The sequence below is a fragment of the Myotis daubentonii genome, chromosome 6 (assembly GCF_963259705.1).
Source record: "Myotis daubentonii chromosome 6, mMyoDau2.1, whole genome shotgun sequence".
NCBI classification, from domain to species: Eukaryota; Metazoa; Chordata; class Mammalia; order Chiroptera; family Vespertilionidae; genus Myotis; species Myotis daubentonii.
Genome location: NC_081845.1, coordinates 73663191 through 73682106, shown reverse-complemented (window position 1 = coordinate 73682106; position 18916 = coordinate 73663191). Strand labels below are relative to the sequence as shown.

The 18916-nt window shown below is 39.2% G+C and overlaps 1 protein-coding gene across 2 annotated transcripts in view; it reads left to right on the top strand.

The window, feature by feature from the left end:
- The window catches only part of PRIM2 (DNA primase subunit 2), a 282575-nt gene that overhangs the window by 258535 nt on the left and 5124 nt on the right, over window positions 1-18916 (top strand). For both annotated transcript variants that reach the window (XM_059701297.1, XM_059701298.1), the window contains exon 13: window positions 9265-9333. In XM_059701297.1, coding sequence (XP_059557280.1) covers window positions 9265-9333 — 69 coding nt within the window. The remainder of the gene's footprint in view (window positions 1-9264; window positions 9334-18916) is intronic.

Here is an 18916-nt window from a genome sequence, read left to right as displayed (position 1 = left end):
GGCAACAGTTTGGAGGCTGTCTTGAGTAAGGAAAGACTAAATTGAGAATCTTTGTGATAAGAGAATGATGAGGGTCTGAACACTGGAGAGGAAAAGATAGGTTTTAAAGGGATTTGGAGGTAGAATCAATTCAGCCAGATAACTGTTTATAGACAATGAAGAATGTGTCAGAAAAGTTCTTGGCATGTAATGTTTGAGGCGAATGAAAGTTTATCTTCAAGAGAAGGAAACTTGCCCCTGATCTGCCAACAAATGAAGGTCACAGCAAGGTCACAGCAGAGTTGTAAGGCAGCACAGGATAAACTGTGCTGAGTGTGTGAGAAACAGAAGCAAAGTAATACGTTTTCAAGTGTTCCAGACTCTGCATGTCTCTCACGTTTTCTCCCATCTTTGAAATAAGGAAGGTTAGAAATGAAGTGGGGGGGAAATTGACATGGTCTACATTTGAAAGGTTGTACTTTTTAGGAAGAAACAAGCTTATTATCACTTTTAAATAAGACAGAATATGACCTTGAATTAGAGACAGTAACTGCATGTCTAATTGTGAGCGGGGCACACCTAGCTGTACGGAACTCGACTCAGCGAAGCCAAGGATTGGCAGGTGGCTGCATTCTACTGCCAGCTACATGCAGCTGCCAGGGCATCATCGGACCTCACTGGCAGGCACTGAGAGGAATTTGCAGATGGCAGGGAATATTAGAATAGGAAGAGAGAAGGAAGTGTGGCTCAAAATTATAAATGCAATCTATATTTCTATTTTATATTTGTGTGTGGGTAAATATAAATAGAGCATCCCCACCAGTGTATTGTATCACATGCTCATCAGCTAGCAATGATCTATCATCAATCAAGTGAGGAAACTGTCACCTTACTTGTTCTTCCACGGCAAAGAAATCTTGGTTAGGGACTTTATTAGAATTCAAACCAAACTGTTATTTGCCTTGAGGATGAAATAGTAGATGAGTGTAATTAATGCTTTAACCAAACCTAGCAAATACAAATATGATGAATGATTTCTTATAAAAATAACAAACTAGTGTTTAAAAAATACAGATCTGCCACAGCCAGGTTTTCTCAGTGGTTAGAGTGTCAGCCCGCAGACTGAAGGCTTATGGGTTTGGTTCTGGTCAAGGGCACATACCTGGATTGTAGGCTTGACCCCCCCGCTCCGGTCAGGGCCCAGTGGGAGGCAACCAATGGGTGTGTCTCTCTGTTTCTCCCCCTCCATTCCACTCTCTCTAAAAATCAATGGAAAAAATATCCTTAGGTGACGATTAACAACAATAAAAAAACAGGTCTTATATTCCTCTTGGCGGACTTTAGTCAATTGATAAAAATATTAAAAATACATAGAGAAAGTCACTACACTTAATTTTTCTCATCCTTTTGATTAATGATGAACTAGATTACAATGAATGAGTTGTTATGCCTGACATGTTGTACTTTAGTCTGGAAATATTGGCATTGAAAACCAAAGGTCAAATTGCCATTTGATATTCTTAGATCTTCCTAGAAATATGTTCTTTAAATAATAAGCTTGTGTTTCGAATACACCTTTACGTGGGATCATTGTTCAAATTGTTTGATTATATATGTATTTTAGGCATAATTAGGAAACTTCTAATCTAGGCATCAGAATTGGAATTTGATTTGGTTTCCTCCTCAGAGAGCTGTTCTTTTAGTATGAATGCCATATACAAGCAGAACTCGTGGTGCGCTCTAGCTCTTCTAAATGGACATGAAAACTAGGGAGTCCGTGCTATTGGGGGTAACATTTGATGTTGACAGGCCATGTAAATAGTAGGTTGTAGACTCCATTTTATTTAACTATTTTTCTGGCTTTGCACATTTTTCTTTCAGCTGTTTTTTTCATCTTCCTGTTTGCTTCCTTTTGTCTCCTTTCATTTCTATCTATCAATGAGTTTCTTCCTTGGTGTAGTATGGGTTTCCCTTACTCATTTTGTTTCTGACCCTCACTGGCCAGTCACTGCTTGCTGGAACTATTCCTTTAAGAAGGGCATAGGCAGTGTGTAAGAATAGCAGTCGCACCTTTCACAAGTTGTGTGGGCAAAACTAATACAATAAGAAATTACTGTCACCTGACTACATCTTCATTCTGGCTTCTCTACAGAATATTTTTTTCTTAAAAAATGTTAATGTATTATTTAACATATGCTTCTAACACAAAACATATAAAAAAGTACAATATGAACTAATTCCTTCCCTTCCAACTTCTGTAAAGCATACTTTTTGATATCACACTAGAGGCCTGGTGCACAAAATTCGTGAACTTGGGGGGGGTTGTCCCTCAGCCCAGCCTGCACCCTCTCCAATCTTGGACCTCTTGGGGGATGTCCAACTGCCCCCACAGGGATCAGGCCTAAACCGGCAGTCAGACATCCCTCTCACAATCTGGGACTGCTGGCTCCCAACTGCTCACCTGCCTGATTGCCCCTAACCCCTTCTGCCTGCCAGCCTGATCACACCCTAATCACTCCCCTGCCAGCCTGATCGATACTTAACTGCTCCCCTGCTGGCCTGATCGCCCACAACTGCCCTCCCCTGCCAGCCATCTTGTGGCTGTGGGCGCCACCATCTTTGAGGGCAGGGCAGTCAATTAGCATATTCCCTCCTTATTGGCTGTGGGCGCTGCCATCTTTGCGATGGTGTGAGGGTCAATTGGCATATTCCCTCTTTATTAGATAGGATGATCTCACTCATTTGTGGAATATAATGAACAACATAAACTGATGGACAAAAATAGAACCAGAGACACAGACACATTGAATAGACTGTACAAACTATGAGGGAAGATGGGGAGTAAAGGGGCAAGAAAGAGATCAAAGGACTTGTATGCATGCATATGAGCAAAACCAATGGACACAGACACTAGGGGGGTGAGGGCTTGTGCTTGGTGGAGGGGGTGGCAGGGGAGAGGTCAATGGGGGGGGGGAAGGAGACTCAAGTAATACTTTAAACAATAAAAAAAAAGTAAAGAGTTAGGTAAGTTCAAAATGAGCACATTGTAAAATATTACCACACCCAACATTTTTTTGAGAAAACATCAAAGAAAAATTTCAGTTTCAAAGAAAATCATACCTCATCTATCTCAGGTACACAGTAGTATGGTTATAAGTCAGTCCTATCTGCCCACAGCCCTGGGATGTGGACTTTTTTGTTAAAACTTAGCACTTTAGCCCTGGCCAGTGCTCTCAGTGGTTAGAGTGTCAGCCTGAGCACCAAAGGGTTACAGGTTCGATCCCAGTCAAGGGCATGTACCTGGGTTGTGAGTTCCCTCTCTGCCCCCAATTGGGGCATATGCAGGAGGCAACCAGTCAGTGTCTCTCTTCTCTCCCACCTCCCACTCTCTCTGCAAAGCAATGGAAAAATTATTCTCAGGTCAGGATAAAAAAGGAACACAAAAACAAAAAGACTTAGCACTTTAAGAAAAGGTTATTTGAATTATGACCAAACAAAAAATTTAAATTCTAAATGAGACAAACATTCCTAAGAGCCCAAATTTCAGGCAATAGGGTAAGGATGGCTCAGCAATCCCAACCACTGTGCACTTCAGTTGTCACTGCAGAACCAGGAAGGGTGCATGAAACATGTTGTAGAGAATTTAGCTTTTGTCCCCAAATTCTGTTTCACAGATTCTCCCTTAGCCATCTGTCCTTAGATTTTAGTGTTTCTTTGCCATGTTTCTGTGTTTGCTCCTACGTCACCAACTGAAAGTTTGTACCTGGCTCACACCTCAGTTCTCCTTTCCCATCCTTTGATTTTAGGTTGGCATTTCCTGCCTTGGAGCCATCCAACCTGAAGGCAGATTGCACCAGTACCATCCTCAAAATAGACATGCCTGTAGAATACCTTAGTCTAGTATTTGCCAGTGATATTTATATCAGAAAAAGCTAAGAAAATAAGGAGCAGAAAGAGCCTCAAGTTGTATTCCATGTACAAATGTGAAAATTCTGAAATCAGCAGAAGGGATGTGCATCTAAGATGCTGGTGACATAAGCAGTTATATATGAGCATGACACCCCTTAAGAAACATCTGTTAATCATATCGCTTAGCAACTAGTAAGTGCTATTTTTCGTCTTTTACATTTATTTTACACTAGAGGCCTGGTGCACAACATTCATGCACTAGGGGAGGAGGGATGGGGGGGGTCTGCGAGTGGGCCTAAGCCAGCAGGCGGACATCCCCTGAGAGTTCCTATAGCACTGCTGCAGAGGCGGGAGAGGCTCCTGCCACCACTGCTGCGCTCGCCAGCTGTGAGCCTGGATGAGTGGCACTCCCCCTGTGGGAGCACACTGACCACCAGGGGGCAGCTCCTGTGTTGAGCACCTTCCCCCCTGGTGGTCAGTGAGCGTCATAGCGACTGGTCATTTCTCTTTTCAGTCCATTTGCATGTTAGCCTTTTATTGTATAGGATGACACATTGTTATTTTACTGAGTTTTAAAACTAGTTAGTTCTATTTAGGAAATCAGTCTGGAAGGGGAGGGGTTAAATGACAGTTAATGCCTTATTCCAAAACATTGGGGATCAGGTACCTGTTGAGCATGCTCATGTAGAACAGCTAGTTTTAAAAAACGGGTTATGGTCATTAAATAGGAAATGCTTCCATCTCCAAATCCACTTCTCACCACCACACTGTTACCATCCTGACCCGAGCCTCCGTCATCTATTCCCTGGGTTTCTGTAATTAGCTCCCTGTTTCCTTCACTCTTGTAGTCTGTGCTTAACACTGAAGGAAGCATATTCCTGTTAAAAATGGAAGTCAGTGAATGCCACTCCTGTGTTTAGAACACTGCATGCAGTAGTTCTCCTTTTACTCAGAGAGAAGCCAAACTTCATTCATTGGTCTACAAGACCCTTCTCTTTTCCTAAATCTCTGGGATATCTGTAATAATAAAAGCATAATATGCTAATTAGACCAGACAGCCAGACGACCTTCTGGACGACCACACTATGACACCCACTAGCCCCAGGCCAGCCAAGGCAGGTGTGATGCAATTGGTCGGGGGCCTGGCCATCGCCCCATTATTGCCTTTCAGAGGGAGGCCCAGGCCACCAGCTGGTGGGGTAATTGATCAATCAGGGGCTCCATGATCACCCAAAGAGGGAGGCCCAGGCCACCGGCCAGCGAGGTGATCAATCAATCGGGGTTCCATGATCACACAAAGAGGGAGGCCCAGGTCACTGACCGGCGGGCTGCAGCGGGTGGGCAGGGCCTCCCTCTGTGGGGGCGATCCATCATGGGGCTCCTGGACTGTGAGAGGGCACAGGCTGGGCTGAGAGACCCCCCCCTCCTCCAGTGCACGAATTTCATGCACCGGGCCTCTAGTAGATTATAATATGAAATCAAAGTATATATTTTTTATTAGTTGTTGGATTCTTTTGAGTAATGTTGCACATTTTCTACCTTAGTTTTAAAACATGTATTTCATGTTCTTAAGGAAAAAAGGGTCATTAAGTTGCATATGATTGTTTGTTGTTGTTTTTTTCAATTTTCAGACAGGAAGGGGGTGGGGAGAGAGAGAGAGAGAGAGAGAGAGAAACATCAATGAGAGAGAATCATTGACTGGCTGCCTCCTGCACACTCCAAGGCTGCAACTGGGCATGTGCCCTGTCTGGGAATTGAACTGTGACCCACTAGTCCATACGTCAACGCTCAACCACTGAGCCACACTGGCTAGGCTGCATATGATTTTTTAATTTCTAATTCATTAATAAATGGCCCTCACTGGACAAACTGACACCCCTATTTTTAAGAGGATATATTTCTTCATCTCTAAAATGCAGCTAATACCTACCAATAACACCTGGTCACCTCAGAGCAGTACTTCTCTTAGATTTCTCCTATTAGCTCATTAATGTCTCCATATCTTCAATACTTAGTGCTCCCTAGCTGCTCTCATTAGGTCTAAATGTATCTTTCTTTGAAACCCTCTACTGTTTCTTTTCTGCCCACTATACCTTCAATATATACAGGAACTTTTATCCACTCAAATATGCTGTGACATGATCAGTAAAGTTGTCTAAGGATAGATAGTTAAATGATTTATTTGTGGATTTGCAAGAAAATTTCAAATAAAAATTCGTCCTGAAAAGATCATCAAAAGAGGCAAAGTAAATGATGAATTTGTTAATGAAGAGCCTACTCGGAGTGGGGTGTGATGGGAGGATTGTTATGTGATTAATATAAATTTTTCTGATGGAACCTAAAAGTTCAAGACACATAAATCTGCCTTTCTCACATATAATGGCTTATATGTGAGTTTTTCTTAATAACTTTTTTACATATTTGTATATTACCCAACTAATATTTTTATTGATGTTTAAATATCTATATCTATATCTATCTATATCTATATTTATATCATGCTTCCCAATGTATATTATATTGTATGTGATATTTTCTCTAATAAAAGAGAAAAATGGTAATTGGCGTACGACGATACCCTTTTCATTGGCTAATCAGGGCTATATGCAAATTAACTGCCAACTATGATTGGCAGTTAACTGCCAACTAAGATTGGCAATTAACTGCCAACAAGATGGCGGTTAATTTGCATATGTAGGCACAATGCAGGGAGGTGAAAGGGAAAGCAGGAAGAAGCCCCCTGCCACTGACAGTGATCAGAAACCCAGGGGGGAGCTAAGAGCTGGGGGGCAGGGCAAAGGCGGCCCTGGGGCCGCCTTTGCCCTGCCCCCCAGCCATGATCGGAGAATCAGGTGCCTTTGCCGCCCTGGCCAGTGATAGCAGGAAGTAGGGGTGGAGCCAGCGATGGGAGCTGGACACAGTCGAAGCTGACAGTCCCGGGAGCTAGGGGTCCCTTGCCTGGGCCTAAAGCGGAGCCCACGATCGCGGGGCCGCTGCAGCTGCGGGTCCCCGCTGCCCGGGCCGGACGCCTAGGCCAGAGGCGTTAGGCCTGGGCAGGGGCGGAGCCTGCAACTGCGGGGAGCTGGGGGTCCCCTGCCCAGGCCTGACACCTCTGCCGGAGGCCTCAGGCCTGGTCAAGGGGCCGATCCGGTGATTGGTGATCTGAGGGTGATGAGGGTCAACTCCTCTGGCCGAGGCATCAGGCCTGGGCGGGGGGCTGAGCCGGGGATTGGGGGGATATGATGGTCCCCTTGCCCAGGCCTGAAGCCTGGGTCAGAGGCGTCAGGCTTGGGCGGGGGGTGGAGCAAGTGATCAGAGGGAGATGGGGGTCCCCTGCCCAGGCATGATTCCTGGGCCAGAGGCCTCAGGCCTGGGCGGGGGCCAGAGCCAGTGATCGGGGAGAGATGGGGGTCCTCTGTCCAAGCCTGACACCTCTGGCAGAGGCATCAGGCCTGGGCAAGGGGCTGATCAGGTGATCAGAGGGTGATGGGGGGCTACGCCTCTGGCTGAGGCATCAGGCCTGGGCAAGGGGCAGAGCCAGCAATCGGAGGGGTCTGGGGGTCCCCTGCCCAGGCCTGATGCCTGGGCCAGAGGCATCAGGCCTGGGCTGGGGGCAGAACCAGTGATGGGGGGAAATGAGGGTCCCCTGCCCAGGCCTGACACCTCTGTCAGAGGAGTCAGGCCTGGGCAAGGGGCTGATCCTGCGATTGGAGGGTGATGGGGGTCAACGCCTGAGGGCTCCCAGTATGTGAGAGGGGGCAGGCTGGGCTGAGGGACACTCCGCCCCCCGCCCACCCAGTGCACGAATTTCGTGCACCGGGCCCCTAGTATATATATATATATACACACACACATATAATGTTGGAGTCATTGTTTTGTTTTTATATAAAAGTAACATATACCACAGAGCTATTTGCTTATTTCTGTGAAGTCCTTTCCTTTTCAGGTAATTTATGCCATCATTTCAACTTAACTTATGCTATGTCTTTGCTTCTCCAAAATTTTAATTCACAGAAATTCAGATATGTATTGGTATCATTGATGTTTGCCAACAACCAATTACATGTTCAATTTGAATTATCTATGTGTAAAAACACTGGCTAAGGTGAGCTCAGAATGTTAGAATTACTTGGAAAACTTTGTGACTTTTTTCACTTTTTAAAATTCATAGTCATTCATTTTGATTTATTTTTCATTTTGCTCTAATAATTCAAAAAAAGTGGATAGGTCAGCTAGGCAGACTTGCAGGATCCTGGGTGCTGTGATTGGTTGGCATTTCATATGGGATTTAATTACAAGATGACCTGAAATTCAGAAATGTAATCTATAAGACACTCAAAGAAAAACAATTTTTTAAGCACACTCTTGTCGGTGTCGTATGATGGCCATTCTGCAACTGTAATTTGTCAAAAGATGTAAGCTATATTCAATAATGATGACAGCAGGAATTTGAGACTTGATGTGCATTTCTTTTTGTCATAGGAAAGTCAGCCTTTTGAAAAGGGATAGAAATTCACATTTCTCCAGAATGATATTTCCCTTCATTTGAAGCTGTTTCTTAATTCCAGTATTTCACGGTGTTTGATAAACTGGCCAAATAAAAAAATATGTATATTTGGCGGGGGAGGTGGTGAAACTTTACTAATTTCAGCTGGCATTGCACTCTACTGATAAGAATGGGAGTTTGCACCATTCTGAGGAGATTGCATGCAGTAGAATTAGAAATCAAATGTATTTACAAAAGATAGGATGATGTTCCTAATAGGTGTTCAGAATAGACCATTCACTCTCATATTCTGCTGAGCTTTACTAGAAATAACTTCATTTCAAAAAAGGACAAATCTGATTGAAGGTAAAAGCATTCCCTCTCCACAGATACTCATCCAAAGGGTTTTCATTAAATTGTCCTGATGGGCACACAGCTGTAGTTTATGCTGTATCTGTATAGACTGGTAATGTGAAAAATAAAAAGCTAAATACTATACTTGATTGCTTCATGCTGCAACCATTTAGATTACCATATTTTTATCTACAATTTTAGAAGAGATGTTGCAATATGATGATCTGACAATAACTGTCAAAGTCATAATACTAGAATCTATTTTCATCTTGTTGTCAAGGTCAAGTTACTGAGATTCACAGTTAGTAGGTCAGAAAGATTACTTACTATCTCTTGTTGTCTGTGGTTTAATGCTGACCTAAACAGTACTGTGTAATGTCAACGTTATCACCGTGTCGAGGCTGCAGAAGTACAACACGTTGCGTGATTTAATGTGTTTCCTGTCTGGAATGAAGATGGCCAACAACCAGGAGCTACAGTGATTCAGAAGAAGCTGAATTTCTAATTCTTTTCTCTCTCCTTTCCATTCATTTCAGATTTTGGATTTAGTAAAAGGGACACATTACCAGGTAGCCTGTCAGAAGTACTTTGAGATAACACATAATGTAAGTATATTTTTAAACTTTATAGCCTAATTCTTTGTCTTTTGTTACTCTTTGCTTCATTCAGGGGTTTTAGTTGCAGCAATAGAAACCACTCCAGCCATTTTTAGCAGAAAGGAATTTATCACACAGTACTGGGTGGCGGCTTATGAAGTTTATAGAAGGGCCAGAGAATTAAGCTTAGATGCTCCAGAACCAAGAATGTTGTTACTAGGAGGAGCTACATCATGAGAAAACCGTACTGTACTACAGCTGTCACCCACCACTCCACATCCAGAGATGAGACCAAGAGTTGGGAAACTTTTGTAAAGTGCCAGATCGTAAGAATTTTAGGCTTTACAGTCCATATGGTCTCTGTCCTTGCTCTGCTGTGTAGTACAGCCATAGACAGTATGTAAATGAACAGCCATGGCTGTGTTCCAGTAGAACTTTCTTTACAAAAGCAGCTGGCAAGATTTGACGCACAGGCCTCAGCCAACCTCTGGAGTAGATCTAGAACTTTTGGCCACAGCTGCCCGGAGGAACCTAAGTCTTTGACCGTCTTCCCTGCAGAAAATGTGATCCTTTCACTTGCTGCCACCTCATGTTTAAGCTACTACCCAACTCTTGTATTTATCTGCATGAAGAACCTAGGTCACATGGTGGACCCTTAACTTCAAGGAGTCAGGGAAATGTGTTTGGTTTCTCTCAATGCCAGCCTCTTTAGTACAAGAAAGGCCTGCTGTAGTACGTTCTGAAAGGTATAGAACAAAGGTTGCAAACTCTGAGGTATAAAAAAAAAAATTTAAAAAAGTGAAGCTTCCCGAGATTAATACCAGAGAGGAACTGTGGTATACTAAAGATTCATACCCTTAGAGGCATTCACATTGACAGGTTTTAAGACCCTATGTCGGTCAACTGCACATCTGAAGTCACATTCAGCCCACTGATACTCCGTTTGCAAATACTGATCCTGGCCATGGCCTCCTAACCTAGACATCCAAGAAGACTTGGAGATCAATGCACCTACAGAAACATTGCTTCTGTGAGTACATCGAGCATTTTTGGGAGTCGGTGATGTTCAGGATACAAAGGGATCCATAACCCTTTCCAAAAGGTGTATTTATTGAATTCATAATTAGCTACTATGCTATGCTAAATTTTACAATATTTTTTTAAATTTAGTTTTCATGAAATTTTTTCATTGTGGTTATATAACTGCAGAATTTTTGATAAAATATTTTATAGGAAAATGTATCCTATAATATTACTAATGATGATGAAAATAACAATATTGACATCAGCCAACATCTATAAAACCCTTATGCATGCCAGGCATAGCCCAGAGTACTTTGGACACATTAGCTATTTTGATCCACATTTAAGCACTATTTTATCCCCTGTTATGAATAGAGCTTAGAAAAGCTGAACAACCTGTATACAATTATAGTGCTTATCGGGGAAGGAACTTGGATTTGAAATAGGCTATTGAGTAACTCATCTAGAGCTTATGAGCCTAACCAGGACTGTGCTGTTCTACAGTATCTGGTAGAACATATCAACATTCACATCAGAGGTGTACTAGAAAAAAAGAGAACAAGAAATTGAAGTCCTGTTTGAAGAAATAATGAGCAGAAACTTCCCTAACCTGGTAAAGGAAATAAACACAGAGTCCCAAACAAGACAAAACCAAAGAGGCCCACACCAAGACTCAGCATAATTAAAATGCCAAAGGTGCCGAAACCAGTTTGGCTCAGTGGATAGAGCGTCGGCCTGCGGACTGAAAGGTCCCAGGTTCGATTCCGGTCAAGGGCATGTACCTGGGTTGCGGGCACATCCCCAGTAGGAGATGTGCAGGAGGCAGCTGATCGATGTTTCTCTCTCATCGATGTTTCTAACTCTCTATCTCTCTCCCTTCCTCTCTGTAAAAAAATCAATAAAATATATTTTAAAAAAATAAAATAAAATGCCAAAGGTTAAAGACAGAACCATAAAATAGCAAGACAAAAGCATTTAGCTATGTACAAGGGTGCTTCCCATAATACTGTCAGCTGATTTCTCAGCAAAAACTTTGCAGGCTAGAGGAAATGGCATGAAATATTCAGTGATGAAAGTTAGAACTATCACTACCCAGCAAGGCTATCATTTCTTTTTTTTCTTTTTTTTTTCTAATATATTTTATTGATTTTTTACAGAGAGGAAGGGAGAGTGATAGAGAGTTAGAAACATCGATGAGAGAGAAACATCAATCAGCTGCCTTCTGCACAGTCCCCACTGGGGATGTGCCCGCAACCAAGGTACATGCCCTTGACCAGAATCGAACCTGGGACCCTTGAGTCTACAGGCCGATGCTCTATCCACTGAGCCAAATCGTTTAGGGCAAGGCTATCATTTCTAATTGAAGGAGAGATAAGAGTTTTGCAGATAAGATAAAGGTAAAGGATTGCATCAGCACTAAGCCAGTGTTATAAATACTAATATTAAAAAGACTTCTTTAAGAAAAAAAGATTTAAAAAATAGAAAGAAAAAATCCTCACTGAAAAGGCAAACAGTTAACAAAAGGCAAAGCAGTGTATAACTAACTCTAAGAGCTAATACAAAGGTTAAAAGGCAAAAGTAGGAAGACCATGTGTAATTACATGTGTAATTAGAACAATAAATTAAGGGATACACATAGACACATACATAAAGGTGGAGGGGCTGAATAAAAATTGTGATTTTAGAATGTGTTCATACTTAAGCGACCATCTACTTAAAATAGATTGCTATAAACATAGTTTGATGTATGGTAACCACAAACCAAAAATCTATAAGAGATATATAAGAAATAGAGAGAAAGGAATTCAAATATAACACTATAGAAAGTCATTGACCTACAAGAGAGTAACAGAATTAGAAATGAATTGAGAACTACAAAACAATGAGAAAGCAATTAATAAAATGGCAATAACTACATATCTGTCATTAATTACTTTAAATGTAAATGGATTAAATGCTCCAATCAAAAGACATAGTGGATAAAAAAACAAGAGCTAAACATATGCTGCTTACCGTAGACCCACTTCAAATCAAAAGACACATACAGACTGAAAGTAAAAGGATGGAAAAAGATATTTCATGCAAATGGAAATGAGAAAAAATCTGAGGTAGCTATACTTATATCAGACAAAATAGACTTTAAAATAAAGGCTGTAACAAGAGATTAAGAAGGGCATTTCATAATGATAAAGATCAATCCAACAACAGGACATAACCTTTGTAAACGTTTTAGCTCCCAAGGTAGGAGTCCTAATATATAAAGCAAATATTGACGGACATGAACTGAGAGAATGGCAGTAATACAGTCAGGGTAGGGGAATTTAACACCCCATTGGCATCAATGGATAGATCATCCAGACAGAAAATCAACAAGGGACCCGTGGCCTTAAGTAACACATTAGAGCAGATGGACTTAATTGATATTCCTACAACATTTCACCCAAAAGGCAGCAGTATATACATTTTTTTTCAAGTGCAAGGGGAACATTTTTCAGGATAGACCACATGTTAAGTCATAAGCAATGCTAAATAAATTTAAGAAGATTGAAACCATATCAAGCAGCTGCTCAATCACAATGGTTTGAAACTAGAAATCAATATCAAGAAAACTGAAAAACACACAAACACTTGGAGGCTAAATAGCATGGCAGCAAACAATATACTGGCTAATGAGATTAAGGAAGAAATCAAAAGTTACCTTGAGATGAATGAAAGTGAAGACACACTGACAGCCAAAGCAGTTCTCAGATGGAAATTTATAGCACTACAGGTTTGCCATCATGTAACAAGAACAATCTCAATCTAACCTTATACCTAAATGAACTAGAACAAGAACAAACATAGCCCAAAGTGAGTAGAAGGAAGAAAAATAATAAACATCAGAATGAAATAGAGTCTTCAAAAATAATAGGAAAGATCAATGGAACCAAGAGCTGGTTCTATGCAAAGATAAAACTGATAAATCTCTAGCAATATTTGTCAAATAAAAAAGAGACTGCACAAATAATAAAATCGGACATGAAACAAATGACAACCAATACCAAAAAAATCATAAGAAAATACTATGAAATATATGCCACCAAATTGGACAATCTGGAAGAAATGGATAAATTCCTAGAAACATATCTTTCAAGATTGAATCTGGAAGAAACAGAAAAATCCGAAAAGACTGATAACTAGTAAGGAAATTTATCAGTAAATAACAACAAAAACTCCCAACAAACCAAAGTCCTGGACCTGATGGCTTCAGAGGTGAACTTACCAAACATTCAAATTATAATTAATACCTATCCTTCTCAAAGTATTCAAAAAAAATAAATACGAAGGAAGGCTCCCAAACTGACTTTATGAGTTCAGCAGTACCATGATAACAAAACTAGAGAAAGACACTACCAAAAAAGTAAGTTATAGATCAATATCACTGATGAACATAGAAGCAAAATTCTCAATGAAATATTAGCAAGCCAAATTCAGCAATACATTAAAAATACCATATACCATGATCAAGTGAGATTTATTTCTGGGATGGAAGGTTTGTTCAATATTCGCAAATCAATTAATGTGGCATAACACGTAAACAAAATAAAGGATAAAAATCAAATATCAATAGATGCAGAAAAGGCATTTGACAAAATCCTCCACCTATTTGTGATAAAAACTCTCAACAAAGTATGTGTAGAAGGAACATATCTTAACATAATAAAGGCCATATATGACAAACCCACAGCTAACATCATACCAGGGAAAAGCTGAACATCTTTTCTTTAAGATCAGGAATAAGATGAGGATGTCCACTTTCATCACTTTTATTTCAGCATAGTATTGGAAATCCTGACCATAGCAATCAGATAAGAAGAAGAAATAAAAGGCATCCAAATTGGAAAGAAAGTAGTTATTATTTGCAAATGACATACTATACATAGAAAAGCGTAAAGATTCCACAAATAAAACTACTAGAACTAATAAATGAACCCAGTAAAGTAGCAGAATATAAAATTAATATTCAGATACCGGTTACATTTTAATATACCAATAATGAACTATCAGACATTAATAAAATTCCATTTACAGTTGTATCAAAAAAGAATAAAATACCTAGGAATAAATTTAACCAAGGAGATGAAAGCCCTGTACTCAGAAAACTCTAAGACATTTAAGGAAGAAATTGAATAAGATGCAAATAAATGGAAGAATATATTGTATTAATGAATATGAAGAATTAATGTTATTGAAATGTCTATACTATGGAAAGCAACCTATACAATGTAATTTCTATCAAAACACCAATGGCATTTTCATAAAACTAGGACAAATAACCCTAAAATTTATGTAGAACCATAAAAGACCCCAAATAGCCACAACAATCTTGAGAAAGAACAACAAAGTTGGAGGTATCATGATACCTGATATCAAACTATAGTACAAAGCGATAGTAATCAAAATGGCATGGTACTGGCATAAAAACAGACACATAGATCAGTGGAAGAGAATAGAGAGCCCAAAAATAAATCCACACATATATGGTCAATTACTCTGTGACAACAACAAGAATATACAATAGGGTAAAGACAGTTTCTTCAATAAATGGTGTTAGGAATATATACAAGAATAACTTAAAAATGGAATAAAGACTTAAATGTAAGACCTGAAACCATAAAATTCCTAGAAGAAAACATTTTAACATTGTTTTTAGCGATTTTTTTTATATGTCTCCTTGGGCAAGAGAAACAAAAGAAAAAATAAACAAATGAGAAAGAATTGTACACAGCAAAGGAAACTACCAACAAAACAAAAAGACATCCTACTGAATGTGAGGAGATATTCGCCAATGATACATGTGGTAAAGGATTAATATACAAAAATATATAAGGAACTCATTCAACTAAGCACAAACAAACTAAAACTCACAAAACAATGGACAGAGGACCTGATGGCCAATAGACATATGAAAAGATGCTCAATATCACTAATCATAAAAAAAATGCAAGTTAAAACCACAATTAAATATCACCTTACACATGCCAAAATGACTTTCAGTAAATCTACAAAGAAGTGTTGGCCAGGATGTGGAGAAAAGAGAATCCTTATGCACTGTTGGTGGGATTGTAAATTGGAAATCAATATGGAAGATCTTAAAAAATTAAAAATAGAACTACCGTGTGACTCAACAATTCCACTTCAGAATATCTGAAAAAAACAAAACACCAGTTTGAAAAGATATCAGCATCTATATATATAAAAGCCTAAGCGACCATTATGACCGAACAACCAGGACAGGTCAACCAGTCGCTATGACATGCACTGACCACCAGGGGGAAGATGCTTAATGCAGGAGCTGCCCCCGGTGGTCAGTGCACTCCCACAGCCAATCTCCCGCGGCCCCTCTCCCCGCTGGATGCCCCCCCGCCATGGCCCCGATCGCCAGCCAGGCCGAGGGACCCCACCTGTGCACAAATTTGTGCACTGGGCCTCTAGCTATTTATAATATTTGGAAGCAACTTGTGTTCATTGGTAGATGAATGGATAAAGAAGAAGTGATATATATCTACCATGGAATATTACTCAGCCCAACAAAAAATATTGCCTTTCGCAACAATATGGATGGACTGAGCAAGTATTATGCTAAATGAAATAGGTCAGTGAAAGACAAATACCATATGATTTCATTTATATGTGGAATCTAAAAGACAAATTAACAAAATAGGAACAAACTTGGATACAGAGAACAAATTTATGGTTACCAGATGGGAGGGGAGTTGAGAAGGTGAGTGAAAAAAGTGAAGGGATTAAGTAGTATAAATTGGGAGTTACAAAATAGCCACAGAATTTAAAATACAATGTAGGGAATACAATAATATTGTAATAACTATGTATGTACCGGGATTACTTCATAAGTTAGTAATATTGAATGTCAACTGTCATTGAAAATTATTAAAATTAAAAAATTTTTACAAAATTTAAAGGACTGAATATCAAGAAAATGTAAACAACAGGATCTCATTGGTTTTATCAGAATAGGAATTTCACCAGACAAGCCACATATATATGTTTGATATTTTCAGCACCAGTGTTACATGACTCTTACCCTTGAAGACCGGATTCCTGAATTAGCTTGCTCAGATTGAGAGTTTTAATTTTGTGTATGTTTTTCATTATTTGTTGACTCTTTTGATTAAGAGGCCTCGGAGCCTTCACAAATTAAGTTCTATTATTCAACCTCTTTCCTTTTTAATAAGATGAAAGTTAAATTTAAACATTGACTTTGTGACATTCACTAAAATTTTTTTTTAGTTCTCAATTGCTTTTGTAGTATCTCTCCTATGATTATTCCTACAAGAATATCATTGCTATTGTCAATTTTTAAAACCTGCCTTAGATTAATAAAGACATTGAAAAGACATGTCTAAATCCTCCACATATAGAAATAGTCTAACTTAAACCACATATAAATCAATGAAATAAAAAGGCTATTTGTGTTCACTGGATGTCTCAGTATAGATTTCTAGTTGTGAATATCTTCACTTACTTTTTTTTCTAATTTAATTTAAAAACAGAATTTTTATTGTTAGGTTTCTGCCATTCTGCCTGCTCCTTCCCCATCCTCCAAAAAAAAAACGCCCTCTGTTTATTTTCCCGAGGCTTCTATAATCAAACTCACTTTAATAAAAGTTCTGAAAATAAACCAGTTAATTGATACCATTTACAGCAGCACTGTGAACGTTCCATATGGCTTTTTTGGTAATACCAGCTGCCTCATTATAAGCTGTCATTGCAGAACCTCTTGATTAAAACCCAAACATCCCATAGGTAAAACAATATTGCTTCCATGCCTTCAAAATGTACATTTTCTGTGGCAGAAATATAAGACTATGTTTGTGTGAAGGTCACTGTGTGCAAAACGTGTTGATTCCAAGCGAATGTTTGAGGGAGATTCACTTAGTAGATGTCAGTAGCTGGCCTGTTTGAGAACTGTTTTCCTCAGTGTTTTTAGGGAGCAGTATTTTATGCTGTAGTGCACTTTTTTTTTCCTTTCAGAATACTCCATGCGTAAATGACAACATTAAGCCTTGTGTAGATTAATCTGACTTTTAATAGGAAACAATGTCTTTAGAAATAGACCTCTTTAGGCGCTGGAGTCTTTTTGGGTACTTATTTTCCAAACAGCTAAGTATAATGTTTTCCCAACCATATAAATCTCTACAGATAGCTTGTTAAAATCTATCACATATTTTCCTATAATTTTAAACAAGATATACCAAATACAATTAAGCTTTTTAATAATAACTCAGGGTCATTGTTATGAATATCCATTAGAATCCTGGGCTAGAAGCCACCATCATCTCTCACTTGGACCACTGCAGTAGCTTCCTAACTCATTTCCCAGCATCTAGCACACATGCATCATTCCAGTTCTTTCTCTTCCACACAGCTGCTAGAGTGATCTTTAAATAGAGGAATCTGATCATCTCTGTAACCTGCTTTTTAAAAATCTTAAGAGGCTTCCTAATGGCCTTTAACATAAAATCCAAACTTTATAATGTAGCCTATAGAGCAGTGATGGTGAACCTATGACACGCGTGTCAGAGGTGACACGCGAACTCATTTTTTTGGTTGATTTTTCTTTGTTAAATGGCATTTAAAGATATAAAATAAATATCAAAAATATGTCTTTGTTTTACTATGGCTGCAAATATCAAAAAATTTCTATATGTGACACGGCACCAGAGTTAAGTTAGGGTTTTTCAAAATGCTGACACGCCGAGCTCAAAAGGTTCGCCATCACTGCTATAGAGTCCTCCACCTCACCCCGTTCTTCTAGACTTCAATTATACTGCTCTTGTTTCAGATCCTTTATAATTATTTGGGAATTCCACGCTAATATGGCAGAATGAAAATGCATTATAAAATTTCCTTTCCCAATACTTAAAAATGCATAAAACATAATAAAAAATTATAAGCCACAAAGAAAAAACATCACAGATAGCAACCAAAAAAGAAAAAAAGACAAGGAAAGACACACTAGGTTCACACCAGGCAAACTTGCGAAAACTCTCACTATTTCCAAATCCAGAATGAAGCAGAATATTTTTGTTTTGTTTTCAATGAGGAGTAAAGGAAACCTCTATTGACTCATAAGCAGAAATAAGTGAAATTGGGGTAACTTCCTTTATTCTTTTTTCTAATGTGATTTAGATTAAAATCTGTTTTCATTCTGTTTGGTTTATGCTACTCACCTTCCAGCCCAAAAACTGAGCAACATGAAAGGAAATTGAATGTCAACCATACATAATAGGTCCTCACGTAATGTTGTCAATAGGTTCTGTGACTTTAAGCAAAACATCCTATAAATTTAAGTGCAACCAATTTTACCACAGTCTACTTATAAACAAGAGTTAGGTTCCTATGCATCTCATCAATGTTATAATGAAATAACTTGAGGACTGCTGTACACTTCAGCCAAAAATAAAAATGAAAGAAACACTCAAAAGACAAAAAACCCATCCTAGACAAAAATACAGTGCAGTAAACAGAAGGAAACGCTTCATAATTTCATTATGCTATCAAGCAA